This window comes from Manacus candei, unplaced genomic scaffold (assembly GCF_025592945.1).
Source record: "Manacus candei isolate 608988 ecotype Guabito, Panama unplaced genomic scaffold, ASM2559294v1 h1tg000018l, whole genome shotgun sequence".
In the NCBI taxonomy this organism is placed as follows: domain Eukaryota; kingdom Metazoa; phylum Chordata; class Aves; order Passeriformes; family Pipridae; genus Manacus; species Manacus candei.
Window position 1 is genome coordinate 8,474,110 of NW_026138066.1, and position 24,413 is coordinate 8,498,522.

Consider the following 24,413-nt stretch of genomic DNA (forward strand, 5'->3'; position numbering starts at 1 on the left):
CTGGGGAGCTAAAATCAAGGTCATGGTGGAAGAAAGAGTCTTTATCCTGAGGTGGGCTCAGGATATCCCAGAGGTAGTTTGGAGGAGCTTGAACTCCCCACACTCGGGATATACATTCAGGGATGTCTTAATTTCTCTTTTCAAGGAAGCTGCAGGCAATGCCCCCTACACAGAGGGAGCTGGAGGCACTGAGGGCTTTAAGCACTAGTTGAGGCATGAACCAGTGTTCAAAACAACACTGGTGTGAACAGGCCACTATCCTGCACAAATGCTGACTGGGCACCAGAAACCCTTTCTTCCCAGAAGGGCCTGGCAGCCTGAGTCCAGGCACTGGCAAGAGGGTTTGGACATCAGGGCGTTTGCTTCCTCTGGAGGCCTTTCTGGCCCTACAGTTATGAAACTCGCCAGCCTGGGCTCCATCATGGCCCTGCTCTTACTTCCTCTCCTGCAGGTGCTCCAGCGGGAGAAGCTCAGTATTTTCCTCTTTTGCCTTTCTTCCTAGCTTGCATTTCCATTAACACAGGAGGGAAGCTGCAGGGGCTCTCAGACTCTCACATCTCAGCTCAGCCTTTTCTTGCAGGAGGGACCTGCCCTCGCAAGTCTCCAGCACTGGGGGAATGCTGCACTGGCCTGTAGCTCGTGGGCTCTCATTGAATCATAGAATGGTTTGTGTTAGAAGAGACCTTAAAGATCATCTCATTCCAACTCCCTGCCATGGACGGGGACACCTTCCACAAAACAAGTTTGATCAAAGCTCTATCCAACCTGGCCTTGAACATTTTCCAGGGATGGGGCACCCACAACTTCTCTGTGCAACCTGTTCCAGTGCCTTGCCACTCTCAGAGTAAAGAAATTCTTCCAAATATCCAATTGTAACCTACTCTCTTTAAATTTAAAGCCATTCCCCTTTGTCCTATCACTCATGGTCCCTTGACTTCGACTGTCCTCCAGAGGGCCACCCTCCCAGCACAGAGCCTTCAGTACAAGCTCTGTGTGCACTGACTGGGGTGGGGAGGGAGGTGCTTTCCAAGGATCTGAATTCAGCAGGGGTGACATCAGAGGCCAGACCCAGTGCTGCGTGGGTAAATTCAGCCTCTCCACGCATATTTCACTACTAACATCTGCTGTGACAAGGATGATTTGTAGATTAAAAAAAAGAAAGGATACTTCAGGAAGCCGTGAGTGTGGTTAAAAGGGACTAAAAATGCTAGAGGACTGCAGCTTTGCCAATCCCCAGTGTTTACCCTTGTCTGCCACATGAAACCCTCATGTAGTTGGTAAGGCAGAAGCCTGTGTCTCTTCAGCTGTGCTCTTCAGAGAAAAAATGCTTTGTACACTTTGTTCAATCCAAGCTCTTCTTAGGTGTGGAGCATGGGGTCCTGGGCACGATGAAGTCCTGCTACAGAACTGGCTGAGGGAGGGAGAGTAGCTCAGAAGTGAAGCCACAACCATTCAGCTTCAGGCAGCCCCCAGCAGAGCCACTCGTGGACTCAGCAGCAAGATGAGGCAGGACAAGCAGCTTTCAGGCTCAGTAGGCTGGGCTTTCCCCTCCCCAATACCCAGAAGATAGCATGCACACCCTGGTTTGAGGGCTGCTGCTCAAAGAGAGCTATATTAAATACGTAATAACACCTGGTTCAAAAAGGAGGAAGAGCTCTCCTGGGTCCTGCCAGAGGCATTGGGAATGCAATGGAATTGAAAATGGTGATTCGTTTTTCCAAGGGACAAACTATCCAAAGATAGTATGTGCTGTCTGTCTTGGAAAGATGAAAGAAGACACAAAGCCTCCTCCCATCCCACAGCTGCTTACAGAGGAGGAAAAACAGCACCCTGATTATTCCAGCGGCAGCCCAGCTTCCTTGCATCTCTGACCCTCAAGGCTCTGCCTGAGCTTGGTACAGCTGAAACTGAAGAGCAGGCATGGGGAGAGGGAGGTGCTGAGGTTTGGACAACTTCAGCTAATTTAACTCCTTCCCACAAGTATAGGGCTCAGATGACACTTTCAACCCATTCAACCTCCTTTTAAGAATGCGTCCCTCAGCTTCCACTCAGCTGCATGCTGGGGGATGGCATGGGGACAACTGAGAACGCCCTGTGGATACCAGAGGGCCCTTTCGTAACAACTGTATTTCTTGCATGTCCTTATAAATGACTTATGGGCTGCAAGGTGGGTATTCAGATCTGGTCACAAGGCAGAGGGGGAAAGGAGAGGAGGTATCTCACCCTTTGGCTATTGTGAGATGGGCTGTAGTCACCGACCCAGGAGACTGTGGTAAAAAGCAGCAAGCACCTGCCATGGCTCCCAGCACCCTTGGGGCCTCCTCTCAGCATGACAGTGTCCTTGCCTTTTCAAGGAAAGCAAATGTGGCTGCATGGTTTCACTCCTCCCCACAGGATCCTCCCCTCCCCACGCCGGCACTGATGGCACACACCATATCTTCAAGGGAGGCTCAAATCTTTGCTCCTTTAATGTGCAGTAAAAAAAGGCAACTCTCCCACGCTCAACAAGAAATCCCACGAGCAGGAGCCCTGGGCTTGGCACCCTCCTCCCTGGTTTTCATTTACAATCGGGCACCATGTGTGGTTTGCTCTGACGGGTTTTGCTCCCCATGTGCAAAGGAGCTCCTGGCTGCTGCAGGACTGCTTGGCTGGCATGGGATGATGGATGTCTCGCTTCGCCCCTGTACTCACCAGCTGAGCAAGCTACTGCAGCAACAGCATGTTCCCCCCAGTGGTGTAACAGTGCCAATGTAAGGACCTCCTGCTTTAGGGAACCCAGCTCTGCGACCCCAGAACACACAGCTACTCTGAAGGAGTCTATACGGAGAGACTCCCCACACCACGGCACGATGTGGTGGAAGGCATCAGTGGAAGTGAGAGAGGGGGGTAGGATCACATCGGGAGAAAAGTATAATAATGGGAGAATTAAATTAACTGCAGATGGTTTGCTGAAGGCACATCCTACCCCACGGGAGACAGCTCCTTCTGCCTGGGGTACCGCTCGCAGCTCAAGCCTTGTGTGCTGCCAAGGGCCTGGGGAACTGGCTGTCTTGCAATGGAAACATCTGGGCTGTGGGTAGGATTCTGGATAAACTGATGGGGAGGGGGAGGAAAGGAAGAGAAGGGGTTGTGAGTGGGAAGGTGTTGCATACCACAAGCACTTGTGTAAGAGAGATTAGAGCAACAGGTTCCCTCTATCAATAGTGTTCTTCCTTGGCCACCAGTAATGCTTCACATCCCTGTGCTTTCCAGTCTAATACTGCCGAGCAGAGGGCTGGATATGCATTCTAGGGAAGGGGTGAGGGAAGAGGCAGGCAGGAATGATTTCAGCAGCAGACTGCAGCCTCTCCTTTTTCTTGGGCAAGATCTCTAACTACGTCATCGGAGAGTAGGATGGGAAGCTTCTTCCAGAGCTTCTGCTTTGCCCACACTGTACCAAAAAGAGAAAAGCCCACTGAACTCCCACATTCTCTAGCAGCTTTGAAACCCCCCTTCACAAGTCTATTGTGTGATATCCCTAAACACAACAAAGATTATCTGAAGTCTGAAAGCAGCTTAATAATAAAAACAACTCAAAGGTAAAAGAGGAAGAGAATGGAGGAAGGGGACAGAGTCCTTCCTCTGCTGGCCCCTGGTTGGAGGCAAGCAAAACCGCACACACAGCCTCTTGCTCCACAGCACACCGGTCCATAGCATTCACAAAGCAAACATAGCATCATCTTCCTTTGCTTGCTTCCGATGATGGCTGGCAGTTGGAGGGGAGACAGATGTCCCTGCTGAGGAGCTGGACAAAGTGGGTAGGCGGTCCGCAACTTTTGCTCGCTCTTCCAGAAATTTGTCAAACTCTACAGAAAGAGAAGAGCAGAGCATTAGTAAAGAATGGAAGAGCCAACATGCTGCCAGGAACAGTTAGAGAAAAGGGATAGCTGGCATATGTTACCTTCACTGGTGACACCTTTTGCATCCTCTGATTCTCCCTAGAGAAGAATGAGAAGGGCACGGTTACAAGGAAGGTAGATAAAGATGTCTCACAGATGTGATTCTTTGCACAGAGAGAGACAAGGTAGTTCTCCCCCCACTTCTGCAGTACAGATATGTTAGAGTGGCCCTGATCCTCAGTTCATTTGCTATACCTTCCAGAGGGCTAATTATACTGTTGCCCTGTGTCCTTGGCTTCTCCTTCCCTCCTCTCTCTGAGCAGCCTGTGCCACATGTTCAGCAATGTTGTCCACCACCTGAAGTCCAGCCCTGCAGACAACTCTGTCAGGACAGCTGGCTCCAGGAAAGCAGCCCCTCACTTACCACATCAGTGGAGAGCCACTTTTCTATGTCTTCCATGAAATTGGCTTGAGGAACCGGCACCTAGGACAGAAGGAAAAAGGATGATGAGGCCAAGAAAAGAGAGGATGTTCCAGGAAATCCACTATGCAAAATGAAAGCCCAACCCAGAGGCTCACCCTCTCACTCCACTGTTCAGTCAGCTGAGGCCCTTCCAAATCCAGCCAGTGCCACTGCAAAGCTCTCCCAGCTACCGATGCCACTGCTCACCTGCTTCCTGTCCCCCATCCATGGCCAGACATGCATAGTTTCCAGGGTACATGCCATTAAAAGCCTCTGTGGTTTGGCAGTCGGCTTTGGGGTATTAGGACCAGACCAGACTTTCCATTTTGGTGAGGTCTCACTAGGTGGAAGTTGGCTGCTTGTGTTATGCAGCCAGAGGACAAGAGATGTGTGTTTCTCCACACCTCTTCCCTTCTAAAAACTAGTGACAGTCTGATGTCAAAGTCTGCAATGCTGAAGATATCAGACGTGCCAGGTTTGGCACCACAATAAGGGGGAAAGACACCTGCCAAGAACTGATTCCCTGCTAGGATCATGAAGCACAGCAGGATTTGACATCACACCAAACTACTGAGAGAGATTCATCAAAGAGAGAGTCATCTACAATAAAAGTAAATTTTACTTTCAGTAGGGATGAGGTTATCTGAGCGTAATTCATGTCCCTGGTCAATTTAAGCAGCAAAGAGACATATTACTAGTGGACAAAGATAACCTGGAAGGAAACCAAGTCTAATCCTTTTCTCCATTCAGGAGTTCCTGAACAAAGCTGAGCAAGAAGCAGCCCTTGCTAAAGGCTCCACAAGCAGAAGCATGAGAGTATTTGTGGTAACTTATTTATTAGTCTTCTAATATGTACAGCTTCCTTGCCCTCTGAAAAACACCAAGACCAAGAAAAAGAACACCACCTTCTTACCAAGGACAGGCCGATTTCCCCAAACCAGGGAGCAAGTGCAGATAGTTACCACAGCTAGCAGATGGATAAATGGGGATGGAAGAGGATGTGTGAGATTAGGGAAGTTTCGAAGTGAACTGGCTTTGCCTACCCAGAGAGAAACTCTTTGGAGTAGAAGTGCATTCAAGCCAAGGGGACAGCATGTGGGGAAACTTCCTAAAGCAGACATCAGTCTGGGCAGTGCCCATTACAGGAAGACAGGCTAACAAGCTTCAGACCTGGGAGCTGTCAAAGCCTCCATGTGCCTGAGGGAATGTAATTGTAGGAATTCCTGCTACTAAAAGACCAAATTCAACAGCCTGAAAGCTCAAACACTCAAGCTACAGGAGGAGGCCTTGAACAGTAAAAGTCACAACGTGTTTTCCTCCAAATGGGGCAGCTCCTGCTAAGCAGGGGAGGCTGCAAGGGGAATGAATGGCAGTAGCCTCCCTCATGATGCCACCAGCTAGTGCCTCTGCCCCAGATACCCACCTCAAAACAGGCCATCCTGTAGCTCAGAGTGGCACGTGCTCTCTTGGCCTCAGAGCTCCTAGGATTTTTTCCTACAGACATGTTTACTTGAGGCTGACACTCTGCCTGCTTCCTTCCCAACTCTGGTCTCCACCACTGGCCCAGGCCAGGGTTGCCCCATTTCAGTTTGCAATCTCTGCTGATGTCTGCTGTGCATCCTCATGTGCTGTGCCAGCACCACTCCTACTTCAGCAGCCCCAGCCTCCTTCCTCTCTGCTGGCCCTCCACGATCTCAGATCTCACCATTCCTTGCCGCATCATCCATTTAGTCAGCTGGGCTCCATCATTAGAGGCACCAGACTCCCCCTGGATGAGAGCCTGCATTGCAGAGTATGAAGGAGAGAGGAGGCAGTGGGTTTAGGGTGGGGGAAAGAACACATTGTACTGGTGGCCTACTTCTCTGATTGCAGAGAGAGGGCAACTGGACTTGGAAACCTGCTTAAGATGAATAAAACATACATTTCCAGGGGGGAATTTCCCTGCAGATATAGGGAGGACATCCTGTGACTGACTGAGTCAACCCCAGACTTTCCATAGTTTCCCACCTCAGGGGTTTAAAGAATGAGGTATGTAGCCCAGGTAGGACATGCAGGTTGGTAGAGACTGAACGTTATCATTGGTAATGTAAAACACTTGATTTTTTCCAAACAGACAGAACATTTATTGCATTGGTGAGCAAGGAGGATACTCTTATTCCTGGCAATACACTAAAAGCTCTGTGGCCACTTACTGTTCCTGTGTTCTGCTGCCGGGCATCCAGGGCACCAGCGAGTCCTTTGGTGGCTTGGGGATCTTCGTACTTTACCCTGAAAACATGAAATTAGATAACACACAGGCCATTGAGATGCCTGAGAGTGAAGAGCAGAAACTCCTAAACATATATTCAGTTCTTCTGACGGCACAGCTTTTCATCTCTTGCCATTCTGCTCCCAAGAGCTTCTAGAAAGGTGAGCAAAACCCCTATTAAAGGTATAGCTCACCACAAAGCAGACTAATCTACTCAGTGCAACATTATTATGGGATACCACAGGACAACTGTGGCACATGACAGGAGGATGACAAGGTATGATATGAAACTAAGATACAGACTTACAGAGGTAGGTGCATCAACCACAATGCTTACCTTCTTTGGGGTTGACTATAAAGAGAGAAAACTAACACAGACTGACCAGAATATTACAGCTACTTTAGAAAGGATTTGAGCAACAAGCCCCTACATACTCACCTACCTTCATAGACACAAACACAGCTCAAAAACATCTCTTTAACTGATACAACTCAAGAACTGATGGTGGCAGAGGTTCACTGCTACATAGGTGAGACTGGATGATCAGAAGATCCTAGTATTGCTTCACAGTCTCCAAGTGCACCATTACAGCAACCTCTTTCCACATGCAGATACTCCTCACCCATAAACTCCCTCATTCCATTTCTCTAGGCTGCCAGCACACATGATAATGCCACATGTCCCCATTTGATCCATGTAGAGTGGGGAAAACGCTCCATCCATGCTAGGAGAATGAAGCCTTTCACAGAAACTCTCCACAAGTCACCTCTGCAGCTGCTCCTGGGCCCCTTTCCACAGATCCAGCAGACCATCAAGCGGAGCTGTTTTTGTTGGGGGCCAGGGGCTTGGGCCACCGCTGCTCAAATTTCTCAAAGAAGTGCTCATCTGTGAAGGGGCCGCTGTGGACAATGGCATCCAGGATGAAGTACAGTGCTGCTATCATGCCGCTGATGAGGAAGAATGGCAGGAAAGGCTTGAAGTGTTTCAAGCACTGCTTCACTGAGGCACACATGAAGCATGGGGGGTCAGGAACAAACCCCAGTGGCTTTGCGTATGTCTCCTGCCAGCATGTCCTGTTTGGGAGCTGTAGGGCAATGGGTCTGTTCAGGTGGAGGGAGGCACTGAGAGCTGATGTTGATGAGCGAAATGTGAAGCCTGAGCTAGTAGAGATTACTTGGCAGGAGTGCAAGTGCAGGCAGATGAAGGGCAGTGAGGAATAAATAGAAGATGTCTTGTTAGTTGTGCCTCAGCCTGTTAAGGATTGTGCCACAGCAAAGAGGATACAATTTCACCCCCGTGCAGATCTCCCCCAGCCTCCAGCACTCAGCACATGCCAGTGGCTCAGATTTCAGCCCCAGATCAGGTGCTGTTGGCCCGATTGTTTTTGTGCTGTACTGCCTCTGCCCTAAGGCAGCACATCCCACCATAAAAGTGGTGGGGAAACCCATGGACAAAACACATGAAGTCATGTGTAGGCCACAGGTTTCCCCACCACTTTTATCAGAAGCAGTATGAAGCAGAGGAATGGAAGGAGATGTCCTTAAGAGACCTCGACATGTATATAAGAGACCTTAACTTGCTACTGCCCAGCTGCAGAACAAGGCACCCCAGTGGATGCAGGAATGCAGGAGCACAGGTCTTTGAGGGCTGGAGACAGCCATTTGCCTGTGGGGTCTACTGCTTGGTAGCTGATGGAGAGCAGGGAATGACTGACGGGAAAGCAGTGTGAGATCAGCTAGTCTCTCAAACCCAAGGGATCTGGTCAGCACAGCCATTGTCAGCTCCTCCAGAACAAGGATTCAGGAATCCATTTTGCAGTGGAGAAGACCACTTCAGCCAGTACTATGGAGACCCAGCTCTTAGTGCTTTACACTAGGAGGTCTCAAACATACTATGGTGGAAGAAACATCAGTCACACTTGCCAACAGGGAAGCTGAGGTACAGAGCAGTGCCCTGCCCTGCCACAGCTGACCGCATTCTTCCTGCACTCCAGTTCAATACTCTGCCTTTTAGGCTGCATTGGTATTTAGCAATTCCCAAATTCAACATCACCCCAGTCAGGGCACATGAATTCGGAGACAGACATGAAAACTCAGCCAGTCTCACTCCACACCTTCATCTCCAGACACTGAACCTCTTGAGAACATGTGGAACCACAGTGCTCATATATAGGGACCGCTTCCTTCTCTCCACACCCAGGAGGATACTGTGAAGGAGAGATGATGTAGCAGAAAAAAGGACTGGGAGCACAGAGCTCATCCTACAAACACTGTGCATCCAAAGAGTGCATTTCTTGCATCCTACTGTCTCCCAGGAACTGCTGTTGGTTGGGGTCATGGCCCCAGTTGCCTTGAGTCCTCCTTCCTTTGCAAGAAGGCAGGACAGGACAGAGTGGGCTGTTGCACTCACCCTCGGCGCTGCTCAGCCAGCGAGCTGCCACGGGTCAGGGCAAACATGTCAAAGTCTTCTTCCAGCTTGCCAGAGGTGTCGAGGGAGTGCAGCCCCGCACTTACGCTGCTCGAGCCCAGGTCTGTGGGAGAAAGAAGGGTGAGCAGGCAGCTCAGAGCAGTAAATGAAGGGCTGTGGGCTTGGAGAGTGCTAGATGGAAAGCTATCATCAGAACAGGCTAAACTGTTCTAGGTCCACTCCTCTATCCTGCCCCTCAGCTACAGCACAGGCTACGTGTGCATGTAGTGTCGTGAGTGAAGTAAAAGCAGCAGTTTCTTTGCCTGCTCAGTAGACATTTTTGGCTCAGTCTCAGGCAGAAGCATCATCATCAATTTACTGAACTGATGCTGAAGGCTAGATGTTCCCGATCATTTTAGACAGCTTGTGAGGGAATTGCTCCATAACCTGTGGAAGACCTGTGCTTCTGGGCAAGCACCTCTGAGACAGATGAGTGGATTTTCATGATTCAGGCATCATCTGAAAAAAACCTGACTTGAAAAATATCTCAACTGGCTTGTCTGTAAAAACGGTGTTGCCAATTTTCGGTAGCTGCATCCAAGCTGTGCTGAATGTGCTCCCAGGCAATGAGAGCTTCAGGCAGTGTTATGTAGGCTGTTGGTATATCTTGAAGAACCCTCAGGACCTCTAAGGCTTTTTGAGTAAACAATCTGTCAAATCATGAGTTCTGAGCCCAAGATGCTCATGGCTGCCTTCACAGCATAGTTTCAGCTGATTTTCTTCTTCTAGACCTTAGAGGTCAGCCTGACACCACACAGCATGAGAGGCAACTAGGCAATGCTGCCAGGCATGCAGAAGGGGCAATTTCATTCCCTACGCTGGTGGAAGGCCTAGTCCTTAGCCACAGACTAATGCTGAGGTCCTTCTTAAGTCATGTCTACCTCCTGCACAATGTGAGGTGTGGATGCCAAGACATATGCTTGAGTGCCTTGGGGCATATACAAGTTTCTTCATGGGTTTATTAGTTGAAAACACACACCATTTCCCTAGGTTACTCTGTGAATATGATTATATAATTCTGGGAGATGATTCAAGGGTAGGAAGGGATTCCCAGTGCAGCACAGGAGAAAGACTGAGGGGAAAAGTGCATGGAAACGTACTCATTCCAGCCAGCTGAGAGGAAAGGTTGTTGGTGACTTCAGCCTGTTTTAATGCAGAAGGAGTACTGGGTCCCAGATCAATCAGGCTGTTCTCTGTCTCATTTGATGCCTTTGAAGGAAGAAAAAAGAAAATGGTGGAGAATTTCTGAAGCTTGGACACCCTGGCCCTACAATCCTAGCTCATTAATACTGGAGAGGAAAACCCTTCTATACCCATTGAAAGATGCCAGTTGTGAAGCCTTTGCTTGTGAGAAGGGGGACAGTGATCAGAGAACTGGTTGGGAATAGTGTCCCAGGGCTGGCCTCAGTAGCCAGCCCTGGGACACATCCCAGCTCTGCTGGATGTCAGTAAGTAGGGTAGATGCTGGTTCAGAGGACAGGGTAGTGCTCAGAGAAGGCTCATATAGGAATTGGTCCTCCCAAAACTCAGTACTGGAAAACCATAACTGCTGTTGCTCTGCTCTTGGTCTTTGGGTGAGGAGAAGACTCCCATGGGCAGGGAGGGCGAGGCTAGCAGTGGGAACCAGAGTGTCCTGCACACCAGGGGGTCTGGTGCAGCTTGGCTGGGAGAGCAAAGCCTACCACTTCTGGGGGGCCAGACTGAACCTCTCTCCAATTCAGCAGGACCTGGCTGGACCTGTGGGATGCAGTCCAAGCTGCACAGAGGGGAAGTTGCTCTGAGTTACCTTGACAGGCTGTCCTGTCCGGAGGCGCTCAAACCTGCAAGAAAAATGACAGGATGCATTTCAATAGCACGTGCTTATTCACCCACAGATTTCTTATAAGGCTTGGCACAGCCTGTCCCTTCCTGCATAATAGGAAGAGGGCAACATGGTTCAGGGCCTAATTTCCTCTCAAGACTGAAGACCCACACAGTTGATGTCTTCTGAGAGAGAAAGCTCCTTGTGATCTTCCAGAGCTACTCCTAACCAAAATGCTTTAAAAATAGCTCTCCATACAGACACAGGGCCTAAATTCCCTAGACTTCATCCTAGCAAAGAGATGTGTTTGATAAAATGGTAGGGAAAAAAATGGGTTGCTGATCCCACCTGGGCAATTTCCATCCCCATCTGCCTCAGAGCCAGAAAACTAGCTCTTTCCATGCAGTTCCTTCTTCTTCTTCTGGGTTATGCCACCAGGGCATCTTTATATCCCATGAGTAACTTACACAGCAGTCTTGAAGGGACAGGAATTAGTCAGCAAAAACTGAGAACTGGCTTTGTTCTCAAAGAGGGAAGATACAGACTGATACATCTTGGGTATTACACTTATGGGCAGATCAAAAGGGTGGGATAGGCAGCCTTCAAGGGGCAGTAAACTCTTGTGGGAGAGCAGGGCAGAGAAGGGAGGAGAGAGGTACCTTTCATGGCGCAGAAACACGTTATTGAGGTTGTCATTGATGAGAAGCAGCTCCTCAGTGAGCTGCTCATGGAGGACACGGGGAATCAGCTCCAGTACACGCTGCTGCATGGCTCTGCATGTCCGATTCAGCTCCTGTTCAAAGCAAGGGGAAGTTACCACACAGCTCACGCTAAGGCTGAGCACTCACAGATTTGGGAGTCTGACTGGAATAGACAGACTCCACAGGCTACTGGGATCTATCAGGAACTGTTTGTTGAGGGGCAACAAATGGTGTGAGAGGTAAATTGAGTCTGGGCTCTACATGGAATAATTGTATGCTTTTTATATAACACATTGCCCAGAAAGAGAGGCCCTCAGGGACAAGTCCCCATGTGAGATGATTCCAGCCTCAGTAGTGCTATTTCCCTCCACCTACCCTGTGTCTCCCTTATCCCATTACTCCCTGATAAGCCACACACTAAATTGTTCAGTTGTTCCCCATGCCTGGCAGGCATCATGCCTCAGTCCATCAAGTCATTGCTAAATTTTGCTGCATGTTCCAGCCCTCCCCCCGCCAGCGTTCCTTACTTGCAGCAGCTCCAGGTCAGAAGGCTCAGCCTGGGATGGCACCAGCTCCGTCAGCATCTCTGACATGACCTTTGTGTTCCCATTCACCACTTCCAGCTCACTGCGCAGCTTCCCGATCTGCAAAAGGAAGTGAAGTGACAGCTCCACCTGGGAAGACTGGGGAGGTAGCTGAGGTAACTCTGAATGGCAGTAAATAGCACCATGTTTGTACGTGTGTTCACAGAGCCAAAGGGAACGGCCACTGGAGAATTCATTTGTCACCACTGTCGCCACTCAGTTAAGCTCTCGGGAGCTCCCAGCAGAAAGAATCTCTATTACTTACCATTGAGTCCATTTGCTGGTAACAGATGCCAGGCCTTCACCTGAGACCTTTGGCTACTAGCCCAGCCTTGACTTTTAGTAGCCAGCACAGGCTGCTGTTGTGATTCAAATCTCTCTCCAGCTAGCAGCTCCTGTGTGGCAGCCACTTAAATGGTTTAATTTCCAAAGCAGTGTAAGAGAGGGAAAAAATTAATTCCCATTCAACAGGAGAGCCTCAGCTAAGTGTGCAGTTGAAGCTTTATCCCTCTGTTTTCACAAGCTGCTAATGAGCCTCTTTAGAAGAGTTTCTACCCTCTCTTCTGCAAGAGAATGCAACACACTGACAGCTGGAGGTTTGGTGCTGAACATGGTGTCATATGCAGTCAGAGTGAGGAAGGAGAAAAGAGGATGGGGAAACAAGTGAGGAATCCCTAGCCTTCAGAAACCACAGAGCCAGACAAGGTTGATTTGTATAAAGTAAGCAGTGAGGCAAAATAAACAAAGATGATAAGGAGACATCTACTGAGCAAGCTTTTGCTGAACTGCATTATAAAGACCTCACTCTAAACCTCGATATCTCTAGTCCCCACTTCCCTATAGCCAGAACTTCCCTCTACCTTCAGGCAGCCCTGTCTTTGGAAAACATAACCACTCCATGATTGTGGTGTCCCAGCTCATCAATGTGATCACAGTGGAGCTCTGGGGAGCTCTTGAGAGTCTGTGCTTTAGAAGAACGGCTCTTGAAGACAGAGGCTGGGGAAGGACCAGGACAGCAGTCCCAGAATATTGTTTGTGAAACAGCCCCCAAACACAGGGAGAGTCAGGAATGTCACAGGGCTTGTGTCCAACTCACCTGCTCTGGTGTGGGTGTGATGGGTGCGTCGCTGGATGAGCCTCTTCCAGTGGGCAATGTGACAGGGTGGAGGATGGACTCTATCTGCTGAGGGGAGTTGACTGCAGGTGAGTTCTGTCCGGATTGGGAGTCAGTGCTATACACAGTCTACAGACAGAGGTGGGAAAAGTGACAGAGAAGATGTTAGACACTCACACCTGACATTAGAGGAGAAATGTTGATGGCATCTGCTTTCAACAGTTCTTGGCTGTCCTGGAGATTCTCACTCTCCAAAAGCCCTCTAAATGCAAGACAGAGTCCTTAAAGTCCCCTCATAGCTCCAGAATGGCAGCTGCCCAACATTCAGCAATGCTCCCATACCCTCTGTGGTGTGTGGATGGGTGACAGCATGTCCAGATCAGTCATGGGGAACTCTAGGCCCTTCCGTCTCAGGTCTTCATAGACAGCAACGACACCAGTCAAGTCTGGTGAGCTACGGAAGGCATCTGCCCAGGACTGGGGAGAAGGAGACAGCACAGTCCATCATCAATACAATACTCTTCTGTACAAAAACCTAAAGACAAACACTCTCTGAACTGGTGCAGATGCTCACAGTTCTTGGCTCACCTGTATGAGGGTCAGCACCTTGTCGTGCACTATGGCAGGTGGGTTGTTCTTCGGCAGGATTGTTCTCACCAGGACACCTTCTACAAAATCCTGGCTGGACACAAGGACATGGAAGCGATGGCCGCAGTTTTTGACACATGTCTCCAGGACCTTCAAAGGCAATGAAGCATTTGCTATAGCCTTCTCTGCCTACATGTGTTTATTTGCCTTGTTGGCTTTAGGTACACGTGTCTTTTCAGTACATGTGCTAAAGCTCGTGTTCAGCACTCAGCTTTACAGCAGAGCCGAGAAAGAGCCCTGACCACTCACCGTCAAAGCCAGCATAACTTCATGGAAGTTCTTGTTCCCTACAATTCTCTTCTTAATGGCTCGGAAGGCATCTTTGGGCCTGAGGGAGAAATGAGATGAAGAAAGATCATCAGAAGGTTGAGCCCGACCTACAGCAAGGCAAAGCAAAACAGCCAGTGGCTCTGGATGCCTCATATTATGCAGGTGTCCTTCCCCATCAGGTTTTCAGGGTGGCTTGAAGCGATGACTAGTAAAGCAGCTTCTGCCTGTGGTTCTGCAAGAGTAGTGGAGCCCTGCTAATCATGAAATCATTTAGGTTGGAAAAGACCTTTTAAGATCATTGAGTCCAACAGCAAACCTAATATTGCCAAGTCCATCACTAAACCATGTCCCTGAGTGCTGTTCCTGAAATTGGAGGCCTCTGTGCTGATGTCTGCAACAACTCAAGGTGCTCAGGACACAACAGAGAACAGAGTAAAAGCAATGCTAGAAACACACAGCTTGGGGATAGAGCAAAATCCCATGGCAGAGAGACTGAAAAGGAGAACGTCACCGAAAAGCTTGGCATGGGTTAGAAACAGGAAGGAGTGAGCAAGCTACAGCAATTCCTCTGTTGCTCAGAGAGAAGCTGTTTAACAACATTTCCCTGGAGAAAAGGAGACTAAAAAGCTGCAGGGGAAATTCAGTGGCAAAATCTTGCCTATATTGCAGGTGGGAAAGAGAGCAGCAGCACAGTAGGGCCCCCTTAACCATTCTCAGAGGGGAGAAACACCATGGTCTCAGACCACTCGTCTTGAGCGGGCACAAATGAATCAACATGCTCTAGTAGAGCACAGGAAGTGAGGCTGAGCTGGAAGAGCAGCACTGCTAGGGGAGAAGAGTGGCAGGGAGACACTGAGGCAGGAGGAGGGAAGGAGTGTATTGGCCCATGGGGCAGCATGGTGTCAATGGATGGGCATTAGCAGGGCAGTGGGAGAGCCTGTCATCCCAGAAGGATGCAGCTGTGTTATCAGGTGCCAAGACCTGAAAAAAAGTGGCCACAGATCAGGACTGAGAACTGTGGACAGAGACAGGTGCATTTGTACCATGGGAATATCATGAAAAAGAAGTGGTGACAGATCTGTGAGTAGAGATGTTTGACTTTGTTTTCATACAACTGTGAAGCTGAAAACTGGGCTTGCTAATCCTCTGTCAACATCACTGTGGGGTAGGACAGCAGGAGTGAAACCTACATGTTTTATTCCATGTAGCACCTTCTTTTTTACATGCTGCTCTTGACATCTCCACTGTGAGAAGGAGCAGTCTCCCTTGAATTCATTGCCAAATCCCCAGGTCCAGAGTTAACAAGTCTGGCAGATTTATGAACATCTCCCTGCAGGGAGAGGGAGACAAGGGCTCCCCCACCCACTTTGTGCGAGTCTGAGTGACTGTACATGAAAACACCTGAGCAGCAAACCCCAGCAGGACTTGCACAGTGAGAGGACTGAATAGCAGCTCTCTCCTCAGTCACCAGCCTGCAGATTTTTGCATTCCCAGAGGAAAGAAAGAGAGGGGTATGAAGAAGGAATAAACCAAAGTGGAAGAATTACAAATATGCCTTTGGGACATGGGAGACAGCCTGGATTCAATCACGGTTCTCTGGGGACCCTGAAAGCCTGTTTGAATGGCTCCCAGCACTCACTAAGATTATACAGAAGCATCTAACAAATGCTGTGGCAGATTGGCTGTGTCTCTAGGCCTCCTAGCAGAGTCTTGTCTAAGGGACTGTTGGGAAGCCTAGCTTATTATCTCCACCAATGTATGCTACCACTGCAGCCTAGGCATGTAGTGTTACAGGGTGTGCTGGGACCGGCTGCTGGATATGGACCCTTGCCAGCTCTCCTTACCCTTCTTCAGTCTCGTTAATGATGTCACAGATCTCCATGTTGAGAGCCCAGTCCTCGCTCCGTAGGGACCCATCGGTAGCTCTCTCTGGAAAACAGAAACCAGAACAGGGTAGGGCTAAGAGCAGCTCTGGCACTCTCACGGGCTGCTGTTAAGCTCTCACCGCAGATCCCGGCTTCTTCCTCGCTGGATTCCACTACAGTATGCAAGGAGGCAAACCGAGCTGCAAATCCCGCGTCACCAAGTGCTGCCCACTAGATGTCAGCACGGCAGAGCACATGGCTGGCTGGTGCTGGAATGGGTGGGTGCACCCGTGCCACCCATGCTACCGACACACACATTGTGTGATCACTGGAGAGAAGGAAGAGGCTCAGCATGACTTCAGCTCCATAGCTGGGGAAAAGGGGGCTTATTTGGTTTGTTACTGCAAGGCCAGAAACTGTCAGTTTGGTTCATTCGCACTGTCATGGCTCTAAAGTCACTCTTGGTTTGTACCACTTAAGGAGACAAAAGAATCAACCCCCCCTTTTTTTTTGTACACGAGGCCTATAAAAATAAATAAGCAAACATAAACAACCAAAGCAGGGCTCTCTCTTGTTTAACATTTACACCTCTCCCCTGAACTTCTGGCCTCTGGGGAGTGTGGGCAGAAGCAAACTGCAGGCTGAAGTCAAAGCAATATTGTTTCAGCTTTGATTGTGTTCCCTTTAATTAGGAATTCCTTAGTCAGCCTTGATGTTATTTATTCAAGGCAGAGATTTGGGAAATGAGCAGCTATTACTGAGAGCACCAGTGTCTCCACCCTGTAATCAGCCATGTCTCCATCCTGGCCACGCCACTGACTGATGCCTTCAGGGACACCACCAGCGGCTGGGGGAAAGAGAACTGCCAGTGGGACTGGCAGGACCCAGGCACTCTCAAGACCACAGGGAAACACAGAGACGCAGCAAATGGCAAGCAGAGGGCAAGAACCATCCTTCCCAGCTCTCCCGTCCTACAAAACACTTGACTTAGAGAACTAAAACTGGCCAGACTGGTTTAGCACTTATCAAGTGCTCTTCAAGAGAGCTCAGACCCAACAGAAGTCCTTGCATTTTCAAAACTGCTGTCCCTGCAAAATCTGGGGCTGTCCCTTGCTGCTGTGGGTCCTCTATCCCTTTGGAGAGCCCTTTTCTCTGCAGAGCTGCCTTTTTCTCTTTTTGACTCAGAAGCTAATGATCCCTGTGCAGGAATGAAATTAAATGCCCATTCACACATTAATGGGATAAGGCCATCACAGAGGAAGACTTTTTTAACTCCTGCCTGGGTAAGCACATCCATCATGTTTTGCGATGTCCTGTTTCTTAAGGGTCAGGCTCAGAGCTATTCACAGCACTGTGCAAGGTAGCCTCTTATACACGTGAACCTCCCACAGATTGCACACCACAGTGTGAAGTTATCTGCACATTATCACTATGCAGCCACCACCTTTTCTGTTGGCTGCAGAATGTATTGATTACACTGTGATTATGCTGATTACATTGTGGCCGTAGCCAGATGGAAAAGGGCAGACAAGGGAAGGAGAGTGGCAGAATGTTCTTGATGTTCTTCCTCCTTTCTGAAGGTCTGGCTACTACTGTAATATCCATAAGGCTCCTTGATTCAGGTGATCTTTTGTCACTTTGAGTACTAATTTTACATAGGAATCCTGATCTCTGGCAGATCCAAGCTTCCTCAGTGAGGCATAGGAGGTAGCATCACACTGGGTGATTTGGTAGAGAATATATCCAGGGCAATGGGCATGTCTGGTGCACCAGGGCATATACCAATCAATAGGTGAAGCTGTGGTAACATGTGGGGAAAATGTTTTCCATTGGGGCATCTCTGGGATCAGGACTCAGTAATATCAGAGCTCCAGGTTTCCTCCTGCCCTGGGACACCACACAGCCAGCCTTGCTGGCAGGCAGATTCCAGCTCAGGTCAGTCTGATGGTTTTGGCACACATGGTCACAAAGCCACCCTTCACTTGTGCTCTCCTCTGGCGTTCCCTGCTCACAACACACCGTGGTTTGAACAAGCCAGAAGTTTCTCTGTACTGTTTGCTGCTGCTGGCAATGAATCACACAAATCCATATAGCGGTTGCTCTGCTGAAAGGGAAGTCTACATCCTCTCTTCTCACAGTCTTCTCACTGCACATGGAAGGAAAGACCCACAACTCAGGAACAGGGCTGAGCCTGCTTGGAAGCTCTGAGCTACAGAAGAAACCAAGGACAAAATAAACACTGCCTTTAACCATCAAGTCCTTGCTGTTCAAATCTCCCCAGCCCTCCTCATTCTCACTGGCATTGTACATAAACATGAACCGAATCTGCAAACACCTTTCCCTTGCTTCCCAATGTTTGGTGGCACTCTGTAACCTGCTCCCCACCACTCCTTTTCCTCTAAACACACCAATCCTGCCAAGGTCGAGCAGTAGGTTTGCTTTTCAGACACGAATGCAAATAAACCATGCATGCTCTGGCCACTTATGACAAAACTTGGTTTCCTCAGAAGTGACACACACTGCCTTGCTGTTGGTTCACAATGTTGTGGTCATCCTGCTACCATCACCCTTGTTCATACAGTCATCAAGGAAGAGCTGCAGGAAAGCGGTAAACCTGTCATAAATGCAATTTGGCTTATAAAATAAAAAGCTGGAAGAGCAATATTAGGGTATATGGAAAACAAGAATGTGACCCTGAGGCAATTCCATGGACAAAGTACTTGAATTCACCCAGTACAGATTAAGGCCTGGCCTATCTGGCCTTGGGAGAGCTGGAGCTAATGCCCTTTTAATCCTCCTTGCTCTCTTCCAAGCTCTAAGGAACTGCCCGAGCCTAATAAGATATGCTGGGGTTTTCTCTGAAATCTTGAACTTTATCCTTTTTCTAAAGCCTGCAGAAGGGAAAGAAACAAAGTCTAATTCATTAGTCACATGAAGGATCAGAGTGGCTGGCCCCATTTCATGAGCTGTAATTAGCACATGAGCTGTCTGCCCCTCATGAAATCTGAGACTTGGATGGCTGAGGGCAGCGACAAGTCCCTAAAAACAGGGAGCACAGGAGGCAGGCCACAAGCACATGCTCAGCACTTTGCCTGGTGGGATTCATCAGGTAGCATCTCCTTCTGTGTGCTAGCAGCTGAGCCTGACCTGCAGTGGAGAATTCCCCCTGGCAGAGATTATCTATGAATGCCGTCTCCCTCCAAGCCCAAAACCAACTGGCTGTTGAATGTACAGGAGGCCCCTTCACAGGGCTGCTTCAAAGCCACATTGTTTGGGCAGCCAGTCCAGTTCCCTGGGTGTGACAGCATTAGGGTTTGTCTGATTCCAGTCTGCTGCCTCACAAATTACTCAGAATGACCCAGCACCACTGAGGACTGTGGTACGGGTTCAGCCAGAGCATCGACTCTTTTCCTGCCTGGCATTTGATGTGCTCCTACTGATTGCAACTGGGTTATAAAAGTTATTTGGAATCATCAGATAAAAAAGAACTCTGAGCTAAATATAATTGACCACCTTGCTTTGTGCCATGAGTAAATTTCACAACTTTGTTTCTTTTCAAGTTTATTGTCTCTGCCTTCATGCATGGCAGAGGAGAGCCCATTGTTAAGTCTGGCAATCCCACCCAACCATCCCTGCAGCAGCATACCATCACTGCAGTCCATAGTGTGGGGAAGTACAGGAGCCAGGGACAGAAGATTCTGTGTGGGCTCCTGTCCCCTTTGCTCCCCATCCCAGATCTGAAGCACCCATAACCAGACAGGCGCCGTTCAGAAACCCTTTCCCTGTGATATGCTTTGCCATAGCAGGTCAGAAACTGTGTGCCTCTCCAAGTCAAACTCTTAAATAGGGCTCCCTACAGTCATCAGTCTTGCTGGCTTTAAGTTCCTCAGCAAAGCATCAAGCACCTTCTCACCCATTTCAACAGGCATTTGAGGGCACTAACATTCCGTTGCACAAGACAGCATAGGTTCAACATAAAACAACACAACAGTCCTTTCTCCCAGCCTCCCTTCAGTTCATAAAGCCCCTGGCCCAAATCAGCACCCTGTACAAAGTGTCCTTGCTAAGCCTCATGCTTTCACTTCCCTTGAGGGAACTTCAGCTCTGTCAGGACTCCACCATTTAGCTGTATCACTCCTCCAAAGACCAAGGGGACAAAAGGCTTTCTAGAGAGAACAGAGATACGGCTCCAAACCTAACTCCAGGACAGTGATGGACACAGACTATGCTGACACAGAGCTCTGGGTTTTTGGGTCTCTGAACTCCTGCTCCTTTCCTGCGAATCAGCTCAAACTCTCAGGGATCAACTGACTCTTCAACTGCTGCCTTTTCCCCTTCTCCACACAGAGGGGGCACAGAAGACAAGGTAACGCTTTTTTGAGAAGCACACCCTTGCAGGGACCCACCTGGCTCCAACAGGAGACTGTTACTGACAACAGCTCCCAAGGTCCCAACTCACAGAGGGGTGCAGGGACACCTGCAAGGTGGGATCCAAATGGCTGTGGAGATTTTTCTAGCATATTGTGTTGTATCTGCCCTTCTTCCTCACCCATGAGCCTCTCTTACTTGCTCCCTCTTTACACTCTCAACTTTTACTGGTTCTCATGCTTAAAACGACTCCCAACCACAAAAAAATCCTTTTCATCTCCGTGCTACACCGTTACTCCTCTCCCTTGCCTGCCCTCACGCACTGAAATAACCTGTCTCTGTCCCTTTCAGTATTGCTATAATTACTAGTTATTTCAGACTTCGAGGGTGAGGAGAGAGCATTGATGGTTTCCTCTCCCGTCTCTCACTCAGAGGGAATTCACCTGCTTGAAATCAGATTTTCCATTGTGAAAGTGGAAAAAAGCTTCTCTTAGTTCTTAGATGCAGGTGCAGTGGATTTCCCTTTTGAGGGGGGATTCCAAACTACAATGCTTCATCACTCTGGAAAATTTCCCACTGGTCAGAAGTACTGTGTTTAAAAACCCACTCATAAAACAAAAACAAATAATGAAAAAACAAACAAGCAAGTCTGTATTCCTCTTACTTGGGAAGAGACATCACAAACAAAAACAGGACAGAGGCAACTTTTGTGACTAAATCTCAGAACTGTGAGCAAGAAACTAGAAAACCTACTCCTCTGCAACTGACTCATTCTGTGACACATCACTGAGATTATCTCAGCATTGGATTCCTAGTCAGCAAAATAAATAGGTCTTACTAGATTAACATTAATGAAGGAATTTGAGAACGTCGCTGCAGTGTGCCACAGAGGATTTTTTTATATTCCTTAGCCTTCATCTAAAGCTATTTTAGACCTCATAAGCTATATCAAGCGTACATGACTTTGCCTAAGTAATTTACAAGGACGCAGCATTAGCTTTTTGCAGACAGCCCAAAGCAGCAGCACTATGCAGGTTTGGTGATCAGGCTCATGGGTTGGACACGAAGCTGCCACGGACCTACCAAACAAGTTTGGGTAAGTCATGTTCGCGTCTCAAATTAAACAGGGCAGATAGCATTTATCCATGTCCCCAGGATGTTGATAGGCAATGTTCAAAAGGAGAAAACATTCATGTTTTCAGCCACCAGCCCTTTCAAGTCCTTCAGCCTGAGTTCCTTACACATATGCTGTAATTCCTCCAACCCTTTGGACTCAGATAACCCCAAACCCCAGTAACTAAGATCTCCCTACTATCGTACCTCTGCTACTAAGGATTCTCAACTCTTCTTTGACAACACTCTTGAAATACCTTTTTTCCCTCTTATTGGCTGTTGGTTTGTTGCTTGGGAATCCCTTCTTTAATTGAAGCAAAGCCCAGAGGGACCCCACTTACAGTCTGGTTACTATACTGACGAGAAGATCTGGAGGGCAACAAGGGACCTGTGACATCTTCAGATTGCCTCTACCCAAGCACAAGGACATATTTGATAAAGTCACTGAGAGAACAAAGACCTTTTATTTGGGAAAGGGCAGGAGATGTTTTCCTGGAACGTGTGATGGAACACGTGACATTCTTCTGGGGAGATGCTGAAGATCTTCTGGAGGTTTTTGATAACAGAATGATCCCTGATGATCCTTCCCCCATCTTGCTGTAGTGCATCCCACATATGTGTCCCAACACCAGAGCGGCACATCACAGTGCCGCTAACCCACTTTTGGACAGCGCTTAGGGCAGCCTCTAAAATAAGCAGTGCCTACAAAAGCATTACTTAGAGCAGCTGCTTGCTCCCTTCCTGCCCCAGCCACAACAGCCCATTCACCCATGTGAGCTCACCAAAAACAAATGAACCCAGGACCAGATGTTCACAGTGAAGAGCAAAGGTCTGAAGGGTGACAAACAGCAAGAATGGAAGTGCATAAACTGACAAATGGAGAGTTTAGTTGGGCATCAATGTTCAAGTGCAAATTGAAGGCCCTTAGGCAATGCAGCATGGGAAGAATGGGAGGAATAATTCATTCTAATTATTTTAAGAACTGCTCAAAGAACTGATTTTAAGAATCTCTGTTCCAACGCCAGTGCAGCTGTTGACGGTCTTGTTCTAACTGTGGCATCGCTGCTCCGCTTTCTCAGACCACATCCTTCTCCCACGTTCCCCAAGTTGCCCTGAGTGCAGGGACTGCGGGAGACCGGAGAGGTCACAGCGTGGGCGCCGTGTTAATTGCCAGAGTTGGTGCTCAGTGCGCTGAGCCGGCCCGTGCTGCAGGGAGCTGCCCTCCACAGCCATGACGCTTGTCCCACAGCTCAGCGCGGGGAGGCTCGGGGCAGCCGCCTTGGGTGCCCAGCGCGCATGACCTTCGAGAGCAGGACGCTGGCACGTCACAGGGACAGCCCAACCTGGAGCTGCTGTCCCTGCAGCCCCCACTGTCCCCTCTGTCCCCTCTGTCCCCACTGTCCCCTCTGTCCCCTCTGTCCCCACTGTCCCCTCTGTCCCCACTGTCCCCACTGTCCCCTCTGTCCTCTCAGCCCCCGAGGGCGACCCTCGCGCCACCGAGGGTCACGCGCCCCTTCCCGCCCGGGCCGCGATAGGCCGCCGCAGCTGGAGCCCAGCCAATCAGCGGCTCCCACCGTACCCCCGGCGTGGCCCCGCCCCTGCTGCGAAGCCCCCGAAGAGGCGCGGGCGGGAATGGCCCCGAGCCAATCACGGGCCTTGGTGGCCCCGGGGGGCGTGGTCCGGACCCCCGGCTCGCGGCCCCTTTAAGCGAGTAAACTTCACCCCGAGACCCCCTTGCGCCCGGATTGGCTGGCGGGGCCCCCGGCGGAGCCGCCTCGGGCTGTGCGCTCGCTATTGGCCGGCAGTGCCCGTCAGTCAGAGAGGAGATCTGCTCTGATTGGTCAGTGCCGGCTCGGTCCCGCCGCGGGGGCGGGGCCCGGCGCTTCCCCGAGGAAGGGTCGGTCGGGCGCCCCCGGGGCGGCGGGGGCGGGCGGGGCCGCGGGGCCGCGCGGGGGCTCGGGGGGCGCGGGCGCGAGTCTCACCGATGCGCTGCCCCACGGGGGAGCTGAAGGGGTTCCCCAGCAGAAAGTCCATCGCCGCCGCCGCCGCGCCGCGATCAGCTGACGCCGCCGCCGCCGCCGCTCACGTGACCCGCGCGCCGGCCGGGGCGGGCCCGCTGGGCCCCGCTGTGACGCCGCCGCCCGGGAGGGGCCCCGGACCGGCCCCGCCGAGCTACGGGCTGAGCGAGGCACGGAGCCACCGTGCGGAGGGGCGGCGGCTGCCGGGACAGGGCTCCTGCCGGCCCGTAGCCTCGGCCCGCGGGAACCGAGGGGCTCCCGCCGCCGGCAGCCTTCGCCACTTTCTGCAGCCACACCGAGCTCGCGCAGAACACCCAGAGCGGTGCCCGAGTCGTGGAACGCCTGTAGCCATGTGGTTTTAGTTTTCCACGGCCTGGTGTGGGAGCACACTCGTAGGAATTGGGAAGAAACTCTTTACTGTGAGGGTGGTGAGGCACTGGAACAGGTTGCTCAGGAAAGTGGTGGATGCCCCATCCCTGGAACTGTTCAAGGCTGGATGGAGCTTTGAGCAGCCTGGTTTTAGTGGAAGGTGTCCCTGCCCATGGCAGGGTGCTGGAATGATGACTTTTAAGGTCCCTTGCAACTCAAACCCTCCTGTGGCCCCATAGATGGTGGTTAGTAAGGCACAGTGTTCTGTGACCTGCTCCTGGCCTAATACCGCACCCTGCCCAAGCCGTGGCTGCAATCAACCAACACCCATACCCGGAAAATGAGGACATGTTAACAACCAGCACAAATCCTGCTCTAACGCTGCCACGCCTGACATCCCATGGAACACAGTCAAGTCCCAGGTGTTGGTCTCATCTGACACTATGAACCTGAATGGAGGTGAGGCAGCAGGGAAGAGGAATGCCCCAATGCTATCCGTGGTACTC

At 50.1% G+C, this 24,413-nt stretch overlaps 1 protein-coding gene across 1 annotated transcript; it reads right to left on the bottom strand.

Annotated features, from left to right (window-relative positions):
* Nucleotides 1-2,445: 2,445 nt before the first annotated feature.
* On the bottom strand, nt 2,446-23,627 carry TOM1 (target of myb1 membrane trafficking protein). Its single transcript, XM_051784603.1, has 15 exons — nt 23,503-23,627; nt 16,019-16,103; nt 14,154-14,232; nt 13,845-13,994; nt 13,599-13,733; nt 13,239-13,385; nt 12,086-12,202; nt 11,517-11,650; nt 10,843-10,876; nt 10,157-10,265; nt 9,000-9,120; nt 6,534-6,609; nt 4,303-4,362; nt 3,941-3,977; nt 2,446-3,845 (listed from the first exon to the last, which is right to left on the bottom strand). The coding sequence occupies exons 1-15, from the start codon at nt 23,552-23,554 to the stop codon at nt 3,697-3,699; spliced, it is 1,485 nt and encodes a 494-aa protein (XP_051640563.1). The 5' UTR covers nt 23,555-23,627; the 3' UTR covers nt 2,446-3,696.
* Nucleotides 23,628-24,413: the final 786 nt, after the last annotated feature.

What these genes read in the sequence shown, in the direction of transcription:
- TOM1 (XM_051784603.1), bottom strand. Translation starts at nt 23,554, where the DNA reads ATGGACTTTCTGCTGGGGAACCCCTTCAGCTCCCCCGTGGGGCAGCGC. An exon ending in AAGTTATGCTGGCTTTGACG is followed by an intron (nt 13,995 to 14,153) that starts GTGAGTGGTCAG and finishes TTGCCTTTGAAG; the next exon opens with GTCCTGGAGACATGTGTCAA. An exon ending in CTCTCAGCTGGCTGGAATGA is followed by an intron (nt 9,121 to 10,156) that starts GTACGTTTCCAT and finishes TTTCTCCCACAG; the next exon opens with ACCTGGGCTCGAGCAGCGTA.